This window comes from Lingula anatina, chromosome 9, assembly GCF_051362555.1.
Source record: "Lingula anatina isolate TDL-2025a chromosome 9, LinAna3.0, whole genome shotgun sequence".
NCBI classification, from domain to species: domain Eukaryota; kingdom Metazoa; phylum Brachiopoda; class Lingulata; order Lingulida; family Lingulidae; genus Lingula; species Lingula anatina.
The window spans coordinates 2,931,508-2,950,300 of NC_141775.1; the positions used below are offsets into that span (position 1 = coordinate 2,931,508).

Here is an 18,793-nt window from a genome sequence, read left to right on the forward strand (position 1 = left end):
TCAGAAACAGATCAACACAGCAGTCGAAAAAATTAGCATCATTATGCAAAGGAAAAGGAGAGCGAAAGTGGCATCATTTCAATGCATTTAAACAAGGCAAGGTAATGGAAATAAAAGCCCAATAAATTTTACTGCAACTGGAGTACACAGCGCGTAGGAAAAAAAATGGGATAAAAATTGTCGAAGCACCGCAGGCGGCAGAAGTGTATCAAGAAGGACAAGGCTTTACCGGTGGCGTTTTAAGAAGACCTCTCTCTGAAATGAAATCTATAATCACAAGGCAATGAGCGAGGGCCGTAATAAGCCTTAGCCAAGCAGCGAAAGTGGAGACAGAACTTCGTCTGGCATGCATGATCATCATAAAGACAGCTCTTGACAACACGAAAAACGCGAGAAATCGTACCCACGCTGAAAGAGAGCAAAATTTGGATTGGGGAGGGAGAGACAGTGACCAAACCGCCACCGTTGCCCAATCATCGACGGATTTAGTAAGACATGCTTTCACATATGAAGCATTTTTAAGAGATAGGAGACCCTAACTACGATGATCCAGTACGAAGGTATTGTTTTTCTTCTTTGCTGATAAAATCGATAGTAAGTCTTTAAAAAAGAAAGAAAGAAAAATACTGGCACCGCAATGTAGCACTTATTGTGATGTTTAAAACGGCGTTGAAAGCTGCTCAGGTCAGGGAGAACTGTTAAGAATCGACACCACAGGTTTCACACTGAAATCACTGCTGTTTCGTCATCAGCTCGAATCAGAAAAATTCATCCCAGTGCATTTTATGCGGCAGCTTTACCTCATAACACGGTAACATATTTCTGCACTTATGAGGAAAAAATCCTAACATATCGTTTCTCCTTCATTGCTTTTTGGGTGATGGCACGTTTAAAGAAAGTGATATAAAATCTATAGAAAGACTTTCTTTATTACATATGTTTCATATCGCGAATTGCCTGCAGACAACTTCCATTCTTATCCAAGACCTGGCTCACGTAGGCCAACATGCGACGTCATTTTTAATACATTACAGCATGTTATTTCTACACGTATTGTGTAATGAATTTTTTTTCTGATATGGTACTTGTTACGGACCGAAGCAGCCCGAACATAAAAAAACACAAACAACGAATATATTATAAACAGCTAACATACACTACATACACTAACTAATACTAACATGCTGCAAAAACTTTAACATTTGTCAATACCCTGTGCAGTTAAATTCTAATAGGTTCGTAGACAGTTTTAAAGCACAATGTCACAGTTTTCAGAGTCCCAGTCTGGTGAACGATCCTCCCGATAGTGTGCCTCTCTGTCACTAAATGAGTGTTGTGCTCCTAGGAGAATTCTGTACTCTTGGGCCATCATATTGCGTCGTAACTTGTGTAAGACGTGATCCTATTTCACTGTCTGTCAATCCGCACGTGCTACGGTATTGCGCACTTGTAAGTCACTGTCACGAGGTTTGTTCACCTCTGTTGCTCAATGCAACATACAAATATGCTTTACCAATGCATTCACGGAATCGTGCAACTGTCCCATGGCTTTTTGGCATTGCCCATCACAAAGTACAGTTAATAAAGTACAGTTCTTGTACTGTAAAAGTGTTACACACTGTCCACACTCACGTTTTGCATCAGTTCATGTTCTCCGGAGTCTCGCACTTTATAGCAGTCCCGCACTTCATTTACATTATACAAGTATGCAGGCACATACGGTAATTATTCATATAAATTAAACAACATAAATTAGCTTAACTAAAATAATAAACACAACAACGTCACATACTGCAACAACTCCTTCATGCACATACAAAAAAAAATCTAAGTAGGCTACCAGCTACAAATTTGAATACCCAGATAACGTTCAAAAATAAAACTAAGATTCCCTTCAATAAACTAATTTAAATTAAAACTAAAAGCCACAATTCCAGATTTATATTTGTTATGCCAGCCTATTCGGCTATGGTCACTTTTGTTCTAACAACACTTAACAAACTAACACTCCAAAACTAAGTTTCCACGCAAAATTCACTTTGTACAACTTAGTTCTCAATATTCATATATTTACAAGTAGCCTACATTAAACATATTATATGCACTACTGCATCGAATGAATTGTACTAAAAAGCAGTAAAGATAGATTTTGGAGTTTGACACTTTTTACAAAAGCATACTGTTTGTAAGTAATTTTGGAATGTTACAATTCCAAATTCACACAAAAGCTTGCAAAGAGTGCTGACCCCCGACAAAACAAATAACTGAATAACAAATAACTATGGAGTACTAATAAATTTAAGGTTAATCAACCTATAATTAACCATTAATTAGTAAGTGGAGCATCACCAAAATGTAATAATTTCTTTCCTCTTTATTTGTAACCTATCCTTAAAAATTAATTTTGAAATAATTAATATATAATTAATTAATGAATTACCACCAAAATCCAATAACTACTTCTTAGGCCCATTTGTCGCCTACCTTGAAAATTTCATCAAAGCTCCGTTCATCACGTTTAGACGGAAATGAACTAAGCATCAATAATAAATCGATTAACTAACGGGCCATCACCACAACCGAATCATATATTCCTTGAACTATTTCTGACCTATTTTGAAAATTCATCAAAATCCGTCCACCACTTTTTGACTTGAATAACTACTTATAAATAAATGAATAAATAAATAAATAAATAAATAAATAAATAATGTATCATCACCAAAATATAAACAGTTCTTTCTAGGTTCATTTGTAACATATTCTAAAATTTTCATCAAAATCCGTTCATTAACTTTTGCGTAAACCTGCTAACAGTCAAACAACCGAAAGAACGAACGGTAACCAAAACAATACACTGCCAAAAATAATAACCAAAATGTAATAATCCATGGTATACCTGTAATTGTTCCAAAGAGGCCATATTTTTGTATATTTTACATGCATAAATATATATGCATTCAATGTAATTGGAAATATCAACATTCTATTTTTCCAAATAACAACACACTTTCACTTTCCCTTTGCCTTCTGTTACGACCGGATCTCCATCCTGGTTGATGGTACATGCCTATTGGTCACATAGTCCATCATCTTTGGTTGCTGTGTACTGGATGAACTTCCCATCTGGGGATACACGGTGTATGCAGTGGTTATCGGTATCTGTGAGCAGTATATTGTCATATGCATCAACACAGACACCATGGGGGCGACCTAACTTGTTACCAGGTTATGTATACTGATACAGTGGTTCACCAGCTGCGGACAGGATTTCCAACAAATTTTGAATGGTCTAGAACCCGTCATATTTTGCTAAAACCCCATTCTTTTTAATCAGGCAGAATATCAACTGGGACAAAATATAGTGGTACGTGTACTGTTGCTCAGAATGGTTGTCAAAATAACAGCCAAACCACCTACATTTTCCAAACAGAAGAGAAAGGACGCCAAGGCCCATAGATCCATGCTTCGTGTTCAAAATACTCTAAATTCTCAAGTCAATTCTGTAATGTTTATTTTTTCTTTGCAAACTAGAATGGCAAGCTTTACTCCAGCCTCCCCGAACTCACATATATATCAGATTTCTCAGAGTACAATCCCTCCTTAGGTGACTATTATACCACTCAATACAATGTCTCTCCAAAACGAAAATCAGATTTATAATAGCGACCCAGATATTGATAGGAACGGACGTACCTGAATAGTCATCACGGTTTATTTTATTTATGTATTTTAATTATTTTGATATTGTTGTAGATTATGTTTATTTTAATGAACAATTTATAATTTTTTTATTGTACAATTTAAAATAAGAGGAATATGAGTATATAATTATTACGTAAAGGAGAAGCCAAATGAACGCTGGGATTTGTTTTTGATAATCGCGTCAAGGAAGTACAAAATAATTTTTAAAATAAAACAATCCTTTTTAAATTTGTCTATCATCCATCAAGAAAAAGAAAACATTTTCTATCATAAATACTGAACGATACACGATTTATGTTTAATTTAAAATGCGTTTGTCTTACAATACAACAACACGAAAAATACATTCGGGGTGGCTCACTTTTTACTGAAACTCCAATATCAAGGGTATTATTTTCAAAACATAGATATTATAAAGAAAAGATCTGAAATTAAAATCCACCATTCAAATTCACCTTTTTCGGACCAGTTTTTTATCATGGTTGACTGTAAATAATTTAATCTTTGTTATTATATAACTCAATCATCTTCATTCATATCGACAAACATATAAAAGACATACATTGTAAAACTATGTCAAAATATGAAATCAGAAAAAGCAAGCATAGGTTGTCAGACTTGTGAATATATTCATAAAACCATACTGTTTGACAGTTATATTCGAGTGCTATTAATACAAAATTCCATGGAGAAACTTATCATGTTCTATTTAAAATGAATTTTTGGCACATTTCAAACAGTTCATAATGTCCATGGATTTTTTATATCTTAATATATCATTATTATTATTATTTATTAAGTCAATTTAAATCTAATTTTTCAAATAACGATAGACTTTTAATTTTCCGTCGTGTTCGGTTACTACAAGATCTCCACCCTGGTTGATGGTGCATGCCCATGGGTCGCACAGTCCATCAGCTTTGGTTACTATGTACCGGATGAACTTCCCATCTCGGGATACAAGGTGTATGCAGTGGTTATCAATATCTGTGACCAGTATGTTGTCATATGCATCAACACAGACCCCATGGGGTGAACCTAGATTATTATCAGGTCCTGTGTACTGATACAGTGGTTCACCAGCTGGGGACAGGATATGGACTTTCTTTGCTTTATCATCACAGGCAATAATACAACCGTTTTTCATATATGCCACCTTATATGGTTCATCGAATATTGGTGTCCCATTGTAAGAATTTATTTCATGATCAGCAGTCAATGCTATTCTTTCTCTGTCAATGTCGTACAAACGTATCGCCCTTGCCGTCCCCAGACGTGCAACAGCAACCTCCGAATAATTGTCGTTGAGAGCCACACCCCATGGTTCCTGGACACAAGTCGTTTGGAGCACTTCCCATTGTGATGACAACATAAAAAGCTTGTTATTGCCATTATCAGACACAATCATTCTGCCATCAGGGAAGTGACATATTCCTACAGGGAACTGTAGTTTGGTACCTGAAACACTGGTAATGGATGTCTTAAATGTGCCATCTGAACTAAACACATTCAGTTTGGCTTCTGTGTCATAAACGGTGACATACTCTCCAGTTGGACTAATTGAAATGTCCCCTGGTCTGTAACAGCCAGTGTCAAACTCCAGAACGCACTCAACCTTGGACTTAAATGTTGGTTTGACTTGTGGAACAGGGACCATTGATGGGGAGTTTGAAGGCTGTTCATCATCTTCACCAGTGGGCTCGGGGGTGCACTCCTGAGATAGGCGATTCTCTCTCAATTCTTCATAGATTTTTCCAAGGGCAGCTCCACCCGATATATCTTGGTCAACATCTTGGTTGGTTTTAAATGTGAGTTCATATTCTTTGGGTATTTCGGTTACGACTGTTGTGTGCTGTAGCTCGTCTATTCTATTTCTTAACTGGTGCTCTAACATGAGGACCTCTAACGGGACACCTCGTTTCAGAGTATTTCTCACAGCATTTACATCACTCTTAATCCTGGAAGATAAGCCGCTGAAATGATCGTGGAACATATTTAAGTTTTTCATCTCAGCTAAAAAGATTCCATCTACTTCTTCAAGATGGGCTTTTTCTTTTTGGCGCACTAACTGACAAAGGTTATCTGCTCTTTGTGAAATTTCAACCTTAATGGATTTTTTGTTTTCCTGGAAGGATAAACTTATTTCATCCACTATCCCCATTGCCTCTTGTATTATAACGTCTTCTGTCTCCAGTTCTTCTAATCTTGACTGTAGTTGACAGCTGGCATTTTCAGAAGCTGTTGACAAAGTTATCACCTTGTGATCATCGTGACTTAAGATCTTACAATCACGACAGACGGGTTTCTCGCATTTCACACAGTAGTACCGAAGTGGTTCGTCCTTGTGTTCAGGACAGAAAATAACCTGCTGTTCTTGTATTATCTTTTGGTACTTCTCACTTTGTATTTGTTGAAAAGTGAGGACCTTATGGTCTTTGGTGAACCTGGTACTGCAGTGTAACTTAGAGCACTTTTCACACAAGTAGTCATGGCAGGTGATACATTTAGATGTGGCAACAGTTTCGGTTTCAGACGCCAAGGCACAAAAGCTGCACTTTGCCTTTTTGGTTGGTTTAAGCACAGTGTCCTGCAAGCTTTCAACAAAGAAATTATGTTTAAAGCCCTCCAGTCCATTCTCAGGCACTTCTATTTCTCGCTGACAAACCGGGCATGAGAACTTACTTCCTGGTTTTAAATCAGAAATTAAAGTCGACAGACACCCTTTACAAAATGTATGCTGACATGGCAAATCTGTTGGGTCCGTGTACTCCACAAGACATATAGGACAATTCACAAAGTTTTCAGTTATCACACTTCTTAGACTTCTTTCATTATCTTCTACCTCACATTCCGGAGCAGCTGTCGCCATTTTGAAGTTCAAGACTGAACCGTGAGCATATTATACTGAACTGCATTGTGAATAAAGTGCAAATCAATAGCTGTGGCTGACCTAAATCTAGGGTCACCCAATCGCAGGTTGTACTGGGCATGTTACTAGGCTGTAATGTTTATTCATAACTATTTATTATTCGTTCGTTTATTTATCAAATTAGTTTCAGTAAATTCAGAAGAGCATACATGACTGATAAAAAACGACCAAGCAAAAATTACTAACAATGTATTTGTTTTTCAAAGTAAAATTAGGAACTGTCCTTTTTTAAATATTTCAGCACCAATAGCAAACATGCATTTTTCACGGTGCACGTGAGGCTGCTGTAGCTATAGATAATTTTAATTGTTTTTACTTTTACTTGTTTTTAAAATGGTTCAGCCAAGGGAAATCATATGCCATGTTATTTAACATTTATCATTACAGTTGCACCTGACAACCCTGAAAGGTGGATTGATCGCCTCGTCATCTTGTGGCCAATGAACATATCACCAGTCTTATGGAGGTGAATGCGTTAGGAGAGATTTATTGATTGTGCTGGCGGTTAAAATCTCACTGGGACTGATATACTTTTTTAAACAAAGCCTTTTAAACCCCAGTGAAAAAAGTGAATAACTTAAAAAGCCTTAACTTCACTTAAATTGAGATACGAGAAAAATACCAGGCGAGGGAGGGGTTATGTCTCATCCCCTAATTTTCAAAGGTCTAGAACCCGTCATATTTTGCTAAAACCCCATTCATTTTAATCAGGCAGAATATCAATTGGGAAAAAATAGTTGTATGTGCACTATTGCTCAGAATGGTTGTCAAAATAACAACCAAACCACCTACATTTTCCAAACAGAAAAGAAAGGAGGACATCTAGCTTTTATGTTGATACGTGAATATGTAACTATTCATAATTATCCATCTATACATTTATACAGTCCATCAGAAAAAAAAAAATCTTACAAAATGTGGGATTTGTTTTTGAAAACTGCGTCAAGGATGCCCAACAGATTTTTTTAATACAAACAGTCCTTTTTTTAATTTGTCTATCATCTATCAAAAAAAAAACGTTTTCCATCATAAATACTGAACGATACATGATTTATTTTTAATTTAAAAAGAGTTTGTCTTACAAAACAACAACACGAAAAATAAATTCGGGTGGCTCACTTTTTGCATAAATTCCAATATCAAGGGTATTATTTTCAAAACATTGATATTATTTGGGAAAGATCTGAAATTAAAAGCCACCATTCAAATTCACTTTTTTTACGGAGCAGTTTTTTAACATGGTTGACTGTAAATAACTTAATCTTTGTTATTCTAAAACTTAATCATTTTCATTCATATCGACAAACATATAAAGGTTAAAGACAGACATTGTAAACCTATGACAAAATATGAAATCAAAAAAGCAAGCATAGGTTCTCAGAATTGTGAATAAATCCATAAAACCGTACTGTTTGACAGTTATATTCGAGTGCTATGAATACAAATTTCTATGAAGAAACTAATAATGTTCTATTTGAAAATGAATTGTGGCACATTTCAAACAGTTCATAATGTCCATGGATTTTTATATGTTAATATATCATTATTGGTATTATTAGTTAAGTCAAGTTAAATCTAAGTTTCCAAATAACGATAGACTTTCAATTTCCGTAGTTTCTTCTTACAACAAGATCTCCTTCCTGGTTGATGGTGCATGCCCGTGGTTCATATAGCCCATGTGATACAGTCTCCAGTTGGACTACCTTAAATGTCAAACACCACAATTATGTAGTTTACTAATGTTGGTTCATCTTGTGGAGAAGGCACTGATTATGGTGAATTTGAAGCCTGTTCTTCGTCTTCACTAGTGGTCGCCGGTGATGTTAAGTTTGAAGCCTGTTCTTCATCTTCACTAGTGGTCGCCGGTGATGTTGAGTTTGAAGCCTGTTCTTCATCTTCACTAGTGGACTCGGAGGTGTCTTCCTCGAATAGGCTAGTCTCTCTCCATTCTTCATGGATTTGTCCAAGGCCAGCTCCACTCGATATCTCTTGGTCCACATCCTGGTTGGTCTCAAATGTGAGTTTTAATTCTTTGTATAGTTCGTCTTCGGTTAGTTTGTCCTTTAAACCTAGTCCAGACGGCTTCTCTAACCGGTCCGGTAACATGAGGATCTCTACTGGGACACCTCGTTTCAGGGTGTTTCTTATAACATTTACACAACTCTTCAAGGTGGAAGATATGCCGCTGAAATGATCGTGGGCTGTACTCCAGTTTTTCATCTGAACAGAAAACGACTGCTCTAAGTCCTGTAGAATGTCTTTTTCTTTTAAACGTACTATCTGACAAATATGATCTGCTCTTTGTGAAACCTCGACGCAAATGTGTTCCTTATTTTCCTGGAACGATATCCTCATTTCCTCCAGTATCCCGATTTTCTCTTGTATAGTTTCGTCTTGTGTCTCAAAAAGTTCTAATAATGACTGTAGTTCACCGCTGACATCTTCAGAAGCTGTTGACAAAGTCGTCACCTTGTGACGATCGTGACCTAAGATCTTGCAATCACGACAGACGGGTTTCTCACATTTCACGCAGTAGTACCGTAGAGGTTCGTCTTTGTGTTCGGGACAGAAAATAATCCGTTGTTCTTGGATTACCGTTTGGTACTCCTCACTTTGTATCTGTTGAAAAGTGAGGACCTTGTGGTCTTTGGTGAACCTGGTACTGCAGTGTAACTTAGAGCACTTTTCACACAGGTAGTCATTGCAGGTGATGCATTTAGCAGTGGCAACAGTTTCAGATTCAGACGCCAAGGCACAAAAGCTGCACTTTGTCTTTTTGGATGCCTTAAGAACACTGTCCAGAACACTGTCCTGCAAGCTTTCAACAAAGAAATTATGAGTAAAGCCCCCAAGTCCATTCTTAGGCACTTCTATTTCTCGCTGACAAACCGGACATGGAAACTTACTTCCTGGTTTTAAATGAGATATTAAAGTCGACAGACACCCTTTACAAAATGTATGTTTACATGGCAAATCTGTCGGGTCCGTGTACTCCACAAGACATATAGGGCAACTCACAAAGTTCTCAGTTATCACAGTTCTCAGGGATTTTTCATCTTCTGATTCCGATTTGGGTGCAGCTGTCGCCATTTTGGGGGTGTCTATGTAACTGTGCTGTTAGTAGGCCTAGAACTGTAATCACCTGATTCATGCTCAAAGATCGTTAAGGCCAAGTCAAAATGTTAGTTAACTCTTTTTTGGTACCTTGTTGTTTTTATCAAGCTGTTTTCATGAAGCTGCAGTTTTTGTCATTTTTGAAGATAAAATACCTAACTCATTGTCAATAATGCTCTTCTAGGTGCTTTTTTTTTTCGTTTGTTTGTTTGTTTGCTTGATTGTTTGTTTGGTTAACAGTTTCATTTTTTGTTTTGAAAAACACAGCTTAACTTGGTTCGGCCTAGCTATCAGTGATGCAGTGCCAGCGTCAGGTGAGAATATGATACTTGTGTCGTACTTGTGCCCAACATCTCCGGTGCTTATCATCAATATTTTCAATATTAACCTTATCGGTATGCGGGTACGTGTAGTTGCTGGGTGCCCCCGTATTATTTTTCTCCAAAACAAAATGTGGTCTGCATCTAAAATAGCAGGAAGGTGTATGCCGAATTAGAATTTGATAATCACAAGGCCAGGACATGAAAATTTTATTTACACATTTATCTTAATGAATATTTACAGAGGGAAAGGAGGCGTATATATCCAGTTTTCGTCATATTCCTCTAGAGCACGTATTGCAACATATCCGGTCACAAGGCAGCGCATTCATACGTCACAATTGATCACAACTAACACACTCAGCGCCAATCACACTGTTTAACTAGTCTCATTTTGCCCGCGTTTTTACTTGACATATAAACTTGCATAGATGGAAGTAATGTAAGCAACCACTTATAATTAGTTGTAAGGGTTCGGTTCCAAATCATTTATATTCTTATAAAGTCAAGTACTTGATCTGTCATCACACCTCATGATCTCACTCTCATAGCTCTGAGATCAATATATATATATATATATATATATATATATATATATATATATATATATATATATATATATATATATATATTCAGCAGCTTATTGTTATCTGTATTTATCTACGGGTAAGAAGTTAATGCTTAACCTATCCTGGCCCGGTCACAAACACCACACTCCTATCTGTTTACCCTCTCGACACAGTTTTAAAGTTTATCTGGGGTCAACGGGTGATCTATTGACGGCAGATCATCAGAGCGTTAACTGACACAGATCCCATACCTTAGAAGAGGGGACAATTAACCACCCCTCCTCAAAACCACAAGTTACAAATATCTTTATGTGTAGACATTCAATTTTCTGGTTCTGCGAACTGATTAATCGGGATAGCTTGGACACTCAAAATTTTCATGCGATATTTCAAAGTAAACCTAATGGGCGCCCCTACCCTCCCCTATCCTTAAACCACGGGGGAAATTAAACCACGTCAGCTTATTGATCCCATCCTCTCCAATCTGAGAAACAGTATTTCCCCCCAATTTTATGACCATTCCATTCTGCAAAACTTTGTGAGCAAGTTAAAAGCAGTTCTTCAAATTCAGAAATCAACTCAAGCTATGCTTTAGATAATTGAATAGAATATAATGCATTTTTATCGCTGAATCTAGTTTTTTTAAAGCTGAATGTATACATTTAAACATACAAATGTAGGAAATGTAACACTGATAAACTTTATGGAGCCTGGTTGACAGAGATGATTTCAGCACCACATGTAGAATGCAATCATTATATTTCTTAACTTTCCGAAATTTTCCTCTCAATTGTGCCGGTCTGTCATAATTTTCGTAGTAAAATTCTGTATCAAACGAGCGCTAATATAATATCATATTCAAATGCCTTTCTTTTATCAGCCCTTTCCCTGCATATTGATCATATTTTAAGAGGGAGGGAGTTACGTGTCACAATTATAGAATTTTTAAACATTTTTTAACAATGCCATACGCAATTTATGGCTTTTTCGAACACGACATATACATGTTTGAAAAAAAAACGTAATGCGTGACAGGTGCCTCATTAACTTCGGTTACACGCTATGAAATAATCAATGTACTTTCATATTTCTCGCTGCCCATACCCCAGAGTTCGTGTATTTTCGGATCAATTCGCCGGTTTATGTCCTGGTTAATACTGCAGCCTATTTCTGTTGAGCGATAAGTCGTTTTTTTTTCTGAGAGTGTTCGTGACTTCATGACCCTGAGCTTCAAACCGGATACTTTAGATTCCCAAATATCTATATCATGTGATAATTACGTTTTTTGCACCAATCACAAACGTTCACCCAGTTATCCACCGGATTTGTGAATCCGTATAAGCTACCCGTATCTTATAGGAAAATGTAACTTAATCAAGAGACATATCTATCTTTTGATATGCAGTTGACTTCAGTCAAACGCTGAAGCGGTTCAGGATCGTGAAACAGGCAGATATGGACATTGGAAAATTTAAAAAGCTGGTCTGTGTCTGTGGACACACTCAGGCTGATGTCTGCTCATGGTATACTTGGTTTTCGAACTCGAGGTGTTGATTCTTAGAGCCCTCTCGTTCATCTGTGTCTTCCAGGTAACGCGGGCTGTTTTGATGTCTTCTGAAATATGTACACAGCACATGCATTTCAAAGTATTTCTAACAGATTAACAGAATTTTGAATTAAGAACCAACCATTGGTAAACTTGTTAATTTGGTGGTACTGTATACACATAAGTTTTCTGTATAATATTTTCTTACAAAGTATTCATATTTAGAATAGTAAGACAAAGATAAGATATAGACTAATGTGTTTGCAAAATATTTAAAGAGAGAATGCTGCTTTACTTCTGTAGTTGCTTTGAATAAAAAAAAAATAAGATAACAAAGACCATTTACATAAGCTATCGCAAGGGGAGAACTTTCAACATTTTCAAGGAAACAGAAATTTACTTTCAGTTTTTCTACAAATTTACAATATAAATACAATACAATATAAATACAAAAAAAATACAAATGACGAAGAAATGCTGGGGCATTATTGCTTACCTACGGCACATTAGAACAGTAACTCCAACAATTATGAATAACAGCGCTGCCCCGCCACCGGCCCCGGTGTATGTGTATATTTCTATAGTTGAAAAAAGTGGAATAAAACGAGCATTGAGTGCATGAAAACGTGGTTAAATATTTCACTTGCCCTATATTCCCCGAAAGGAAAAAAGAACACTATTATAGCTCACTGAACCTTGTTTTATATATTTTAGTTATCAATTGAAGGTTTGAAGTGAGTGGAACATATGTATTAGCCTTCTGTCCGCCCTTAGAGACATTCTAAATCCACCAGTTGTTATACACATGCATATATGACTTGACTGCTTTGCTTCATTATGTAAAAAATTAACTTAAGATAGACGGATGTCATACGTACAGCGTAAGTCGTTAATGACTGACTGACATATTTCCCAAGTTGAAACAAGGCGAGATAAGTACAGGGTTGGAATATATATCGGTTATATACACACAACTAGAAGGGTTAAATATATGCAAGTACTACCCGCGTTATATATTCCCCTCAAAGCCATAGTTGCTATGTTTACATAAAATCCATCAAATAAAAGTGCCTGATGTCAGTATTTCCTTCTGAAGTGTATGGGACATTATGGACAATCACTTAATATTATATTTTAATTACTTCCGCCAAGGAGGTTATGTTTTCATAGACTTTTGTTCGTTCATCACTAGCCTAACTCAAAAACATATGGAATAATTTTGATGAAAATTTTAGAATAGATTACAAATTGGGTACCTTATAGTGATTATATTTAAGAGGCGACCCATCAACTACTTAATGATCAATTAAAAACTAGTTTATAATTAGTTAATAATTTGTCAAGAATCAGAATTCAGTTTTCTCGGTGTATTGTAGGGAAGTGCCAAGTAATGGTTCGCACATATACGAGAAAATTTTCATTTGGAAGGAAAAAATACAATTATTAATTTCTTTAAGGATGCGCATAGTGGGTGGCAGGAACATATAAAGCGTTATATCGACTTAAATGCTATTATGTTATAAAATAAGGATACAAAATGAATACTATTGAAATAAGATTTTTATTGATATGCAATATGTTTGTATGTCTTGGTCGGTTAAAAAGTTTCTGCCATCCCACGCAATATGCATCCTCAAGATATCATGTTCTTGTTTGGTCTCAGATGTAAATTACTAATTATTACCTGGCGTCACCTTTGGAAAAAATAGAAATGACTCTTTGTTGACTCATAACGCACCTTGCTGCCGCCTTTTTCTCTCAGCTTCATGCTGTCTCTCGCGCTGTGCAGCCAGAAGATTAGTTTCTGCTGTAGTTGTGGGCGACAAAAAAGGGTCCTTTGTTTCATATTCATCTGTTGTCTGTTTGTAGATCTGTTGTCTCGTATACGTTTCTGTATGTTTGGTGCTCTGAGTGACCCCCTGTTGTTCGTTTGTAGTGGTCAGCGTCATCAGTTTTGTATTATGGTTTAGAATCACTGTTGATGTTATATGCGGTGAGAGTGAAGATCGGAATGGTTTGCGCGCACTTGTTGATGATTGCTTCAAAATGGGAGTACTGGTTGTGTCATAGGGGGAAAAGGTGATTTGCCTCGTGGTATGTCTGAGTGCATGGGTTGCCATAATTGTGGATTCGCCTGCTGGGGAAGGCGTGTTTATTTTGGGGGCTGTGGTTGTAGTTGTGGGTGTAGTGGTTGTAGTTGTGGGTGTAGTGGTTGTAGTTGTGGGTGTAGTGGTTGTAGTTGTGGGTGTAGTGGTTGTAGTTGTGGGTGTTGTAGTTGTGGGTGTAGTGGTTGTAGTTGTGGGTGTAGTGGTCGTGGGTGTAGTGGTTGTAGTTGTGGATGTAGTGGTTGTAGTTGTGGATGTAGTGGTTGTAGTTGTGGGTGTAGTGGTTGTAGTTGTGGGTGTAGTGGTTGTGGGTGTAGTGGTTGTAGTTGTGGGTGTAGTGGTTGTAGTTGTGGGTGTTGTAGTTGTGGGTGTAGTGGTTGTAGTTGTGGGTGTAGTGGTCGTGGGTGTAGTGGTTGTAGTTGTGGGTGTAGTGGTTGTAGTTGTGGGTGTAGTGGTTGTAGTTGTGGGTGTAGTGGTTGTGGTTGTGGTTGTAGTGGTTGTGGGTGTAGTGGTTGTAGTTGTGGGTGTAGTGGTTGTAGTTGTGGGTGTTGTAGTTGTGGGTGTAGTGGTTGTAGTTGTGGGTGTAGTGGTCGTGGGTGTAGTGGTTGTAGTTGTGGGTGTAGTCGTGGTAGTTGTCAGTGTAGTGGTGGGAGTACTGGCTTTATTTATGGTAGTGGAGGTTATCATCCTTTTGGTGGTTACCTCTGTAAAACAAAAAATATCATACATGACAATTATGACACAAACTGGAATATTTCCATACCGTTAGTTTACTGCCTGCATCCAGGCCTTCGTCTGGCAGTATATCTACATGACAATTATAAGAGGCTCTTTCCCCAAGTGATCAGTGAGAAACAACATCCACTTACATCAGTCTGATGAAGGATGACCGTAAGCTAACGGTATGAATGTATTATTTATACTAGTATGTAAATGCGTTATTTATAATTATCATATATGATCAAACTACCACTTGGATGCAAATTAGATACAAGTTTAATTTTTAAAAATCATGAAATACAATTTTGATGTCAATTATAGAATTACCAGAACATTTGTATCCATCTCCAATAAATCCTGGTTTACATGAACAGGTATAACTCCCTGGGGTATTCGTACAGACAGCCCGACTGTCACAGGTGTCCGTTTTAGTGTGGCATTCATTTACATCTGGAGGATTAGCATAACAAGCATAACATATATAACTCAAAACAAATAACTTATATCAAAAGTAAGGCAAACATATAAATCAGTAATTAACTCTCTTTAAGATTTTTTAATCTTTTGATCAAGAGTGCCGTTACATATGTTACCGCCGTTACGTTTTGTAAACATGCATATATCTATACTGTATTGTTGTAAAGTTAATTACTTACCCTTACACTCATTACAATAAGTAATAAAAGGGAAATCAAATAGATGGAAAGTTAGAGTGATATTGAGTGCAAATTAAGCTTCATCGAGTGTCAACAAGTGTAGAACATGTTTTTAGTGTCAGAAGAAGATGGAAAAGGTCCAAGTCAATAACATTTAATGTGATTGGTCAATTTCATAACAGATTTTAATTTTGATCAACTGTTTATCACATGATAACTAAGTTTTGGACATGATTCAAGTATGAGTAATGCAAATAGTATTTTGGATGAGTTTAGTTGAAAACAAGGTTCTTAGACATTACCTAATAAGGGAATGTTCTATGGTAAAGTAAACATAACAATGGAAAGTTTCTGGAAATCACGCCATAAACAATAAAAAGAACATAATTACACGCGTGATCAGTACGGAGAATTAGAGTATAAATATGGGTAAAATTGTATGAAAATTAAGTGGTGAATAAATGATTGAAGACTCCAGAACCTCGTCGACGTTATAATAGTATTAATGCTGATTTGACTATCATGTCAATGACAGCAAAACGATAAATAATATATTCAGTAAAGCGTCTTCGCCATTAGATTTCAACATATATTTCTTTTCTAAACAATGCGGCTCATACTTGCCATATTGGCAGATAAATCCAAATATTTTATAACACGGATAATCCTTCCATCTGCTTAATTTTGTGAGTACGGCACAATTTTCCTCAGTTTTCCCATTGGGCTCCTGCCCTCCCCAAGCTTTAAAAACCAAAGGACGTCCTGAAATGAATGCTTTTAATGCAGGTTAATATAAACAACACTCTGATGTGTCAAAGTGTAAATATACATGTACATATGAAATTCAACGGGGCTCAATTTCCTCTCACTGTGCCCCATTTCCCTTATTTCTTGGACTGTGACATCTTTGTTAAGATATCAAACTGATTCACCGCCGAAGTATAAAGGAAAGACAACTTTCAGTTTTTCACAATAGCATGCATTTTATGGATAATACATTTGGCAATGAACTTCTGAAAATACCGATGTTACAAGATTTCCATACCGGTATAATATAACAAATGAAAATATTTAGTAAAATGTAGTGAAAATAAATTCACAGAATGATGATTTAAATTTTCATCAGTTCATGCAGTAGCAGCAATTGACACATTCCAGTGCTAGTAACAAACATTATGAACAGGCCTTTGAAACAGAGGTTAAGAAATGAGTTTATGAAGAATTTTAAAAAATGTAACGGGATTTAACTCTGCCTGGTGTCGAAGTGGCGTTTTATATTTTCATTAGAACGTTATATACGAATAGAGTAAACGTAAGGTCTTTTCAAATACAATTAAAATTACCTGATAACCACCGCCAATTTCCTTCTCTTTGTCTATCTGTTGCTCCGATCCAATAATATAATACCATATATGATAACTTGTCAACCAATCCGCTGTTTATATCACTGGTTGTTATTTCAGCAAGACTACCACCTTTTTCTACGCACTTGCTCAAAGCAACTGACTGTTGAGCCTTTTGTTTTTCTACCAGTTCATAGCAATAGCCGCTACCCTTCACTTCAAATGTGGGATCTTTACACACCTGTGTCCCAGTGCCTAAAGTATAATGAGCAGAAATAAATATGCGAATTTAATATCCGGACACAACCGATCCCACATAATTTTCATAATTTGCAATTTGACTGACTGGTAAAAGGCGTGCCAGACAATTAAGCTGATTACAGTGGTTGTACTTAAGCGAGAATGCCAGCAGAGTTGGATCAATCCAGCTAGTATGATAGGATTGTCTGAACGCTTCCTATGCTTTTCTAGGTACCTCCCCTAATTTCTCCCCGAAGGAACGTTGCGAATCAGAACTGAAATCTTGTTGGAACAGGCAAAAGTGTATCGGATGGGGGGTAGATAAAACAATTGAATTTCATTTTAGTACACGATGCGTCACTAGTTTCTGCATCGACTGATCGCTTCCATTCTACTTCAATAACTTTCGCAGCCAATTTCTTTGACCCAGAATTCCTTTTTAGTCCTAAAATCTGCATGAAATTTTTCATTGCAAAATACTAAATCACTATGCTTTTTATGTAATTGCCTAATTTATTACATGGGGGGGGGGGGGGGGGGGGGGGGGGGGGAGTGACTATTAAGTAAACAAGTGAGTTCCATATTTCTACCATACAGTTGTGCCACAAGAAAATGACCTCATTATCAATTGACATCGGCACAATAGGCCTAAAATACGGATCATCTACTGCCACCGAGCGTTTTTCAGAAAATCTTTAACAAAAAATCTTTCAAGGGAAAGTTCAAGATAAAGATATTAAATATAAACCCAGTCATAATTCAAATAAAACTTCCATTCCACCAGAGAATACATGAGGTATAGGTTTGCACGCACGATATCTACAGCCATGAAGTTTGCAGACTCATATCGATTTTTTAAAATTTTCTTTGAGATTTAATCGAATTACTACTTCCTATTCTTTTCTCACCTATCGTGACGACTGCGGTAAGAAGTCCAAAATAACAGGAAAGTTCCATTGTCCGCTAACGTGCAGTATGCCTGTAAAGGGCGGCCATGTGGAATTAATTGCACATTGGACGTTATGTTGATACTCACATATATGTTTAAGAAAAGGGCACAGTTTTCTTGAACGATATCTTATCTTTGATACCGTGCTGCAGTTTTTGATCTACTTACAGTACATGTACACAGATGAAAGATTGCGCACATCATTGTCTTCAGCTTGGAGTTACAATATACATATGTATATTACAAAGTGTCATCTTAAAATATATGTAAAATGACTTTTGATCTCTCTATCGATAACTTTTCTTTGACCCCCTTCCTGATATCCCAATTCTGTTTGCGACCTGTGATTCGCAAGGTAAAAATTGTGTGTAGGCTCACTTATTTTGTTCACGAGCTCCCATCGTTGAGAATCAATATCAAAAGATTAATAAAAATCCGTGTTATGGAGCATTGGCACCAAAATTCTCCCCCCCCCCCCCCCCCCCCCCACAGTCTCGACTTCTTGAGACTTCCAGTGAAACGTGTAAAACAATCGCACCTTTTTAAGAGAGAGAGAGAGAGAGAGAGTGAGAGAGGCGGAGGGGGGGGGGGAGAGCT

The 18,793-nt window shown here is 36.9% G+C and overlaps 4 protein-coding genes across 4 annotated transcripts; all 4 read right to left on the reverse strand.

The window, feature by feature from the left end:
- Positions 1 to 4,004: 4,004 nt before the first annotated feature.
- On the reverse strand, positions 4,005 to 6,578 carry LOC106179039 (E3 ubiquitin-protein ligase TRIM56-like). Its single transcript, XM_013562528.2, has one exon. The coding sequence runs from the start codon at positions 6,572 to 6,574 to the stop codon at positions 4,517 to 4,519; it is 2,058 nt and encodes a 685-aa protein (XP_013417982.1). The 5' UTR covers positions 6,575 to 6,578; the 3' UTR covers positions 4,005 to 4,516.
- Positions 6,579 to 7,658: 1,080 nt separating this feature from the next.
- LOC106178999 (E3 ubiquitin-protein ligase TRIM56) lies at positions 7,659 to 10,102 on the reverse strand. Its single transcript, XM_013562453.2, has one exon. It carries the CDS (start codon positions 9,722 to 9,724, stop codon positions 8,405 to 8,407), a length of 1,320 nt encoding a protein of 439 aa, XP_013417907.1. The 5' UTR covers positions 9,725 to 10,102; the 3' UTR covers positions 7,659 to 8,404.
- Positions 10,103 to 10,887: 785 nt separating this feature from the next.
- On the reverse strand, positions 10,888 to 15,475 carry LOC106179015 (uncharacterized). The gene is made up of 4 exons (XM_013562471.2): positions 15,336 to 15,475; positions 13,922 to 14,992; positions 12,680 to 12,761; positions 10,888 to 12,251 (listed from the first exon to the last, which is right to left on the reverse strand). The coding sequence occupies exons 2-4, from the start codon at positions 14,973 to 14,975 to the stop codon at positions 12,140 to 12,142; spliced, it is 1,248 nt and encodes a 415-aa protein (XP_013417925.2). The 5' UTR covers positions 14,976 to 14,992; positions 15,336 to 15,475; the 3' UTR covers positions 10,888 to 12,139.
- A 215-nt stretch (positions 15,476 to 15,690) lies between these two features.
- Positions 15,691 to 18,277, reverse strand: LOC106179014 (C-type lectin domain family 17, member A). Its single transcript, XM_086996273.1, has 3 exons — positions 18,156 to 18,277; positions 17,008 to 17,262; positions 15,691 to 16,426 (listed from the first exon to the last, which is right to left on the reverse strand). The coding sequence occupies exons 1-3, from the start codon at positions 18,202 to 18,204 to the stop codon at positions 16,185 to 16,187; spliced, it is 546 nt and encodes a 181-aa protein (XP_086852399.1). The 5' UTR covers positions 18,205 to 18,277; the 3' UTR covers positions 15,691 to 16,184.
- Between the last annotated feature and the right edge of the window lie 516 nt (positions 18,278 to 18,793).

Bases quoted from the DNA above. Each gene is read 5' to 3' on its own strand.
- LOC106179039 (XM_013562528.2), bottom strand. From the start codon at position 6,574: ATGGCGACAGCTGCTCCGGAATGTGAGGTAGAAGATAATGAAAGAAGT.
- LOC106178999 (XM_013562453.2), bottom strand. From the start codon at position 9,724: ATGGCGACAGCTGCACCCAAATCGGAATCAGAAGATGAAAAATCCCTG.
- LOC106179015 (XM_013562471.2), bottom strand. From the start codon at position 14,975: ATGATAACCTCCACTACCATAAATAAAGCCAGTACTCCCACCACTACA. The intron at 12,762-13,921 runs GTGCGTTATGAG...TTTCAACTATAG, and splicing joins GAGAAAAAGGCGGCAGCAAG to AAATATACACATACACCGGG. The intron at 12,252-12,679 runs GTAAGCAATAAT...TACATATTTCAG, and splicing joins ACTGTTCTAATGTGCCGTAG to AAGACATCAAAACAGCCCGC.
- LOC106179014 (XM_086996273.1), bottom strand. From the start codon at position 18,204: ATGGAACTTTCCTGTTATTTTGGACTTCTTACCGCAGTCGTCACGATA. The intron at 17,263-18,155 runs GTGAGAAAAGAA...ATTATACTTTAG, and splicing joins TACCGCAGTCGTCACGATAG to GCACTGGGACACAGGTGTGT. The intron at 16,427-17,007 runs GTAATTTTAATT...CATTCATTTCAG, and splicing joins AAATTGGCGGTGGTTATCAG to GACGTCCTTTGGTTTTTAAA.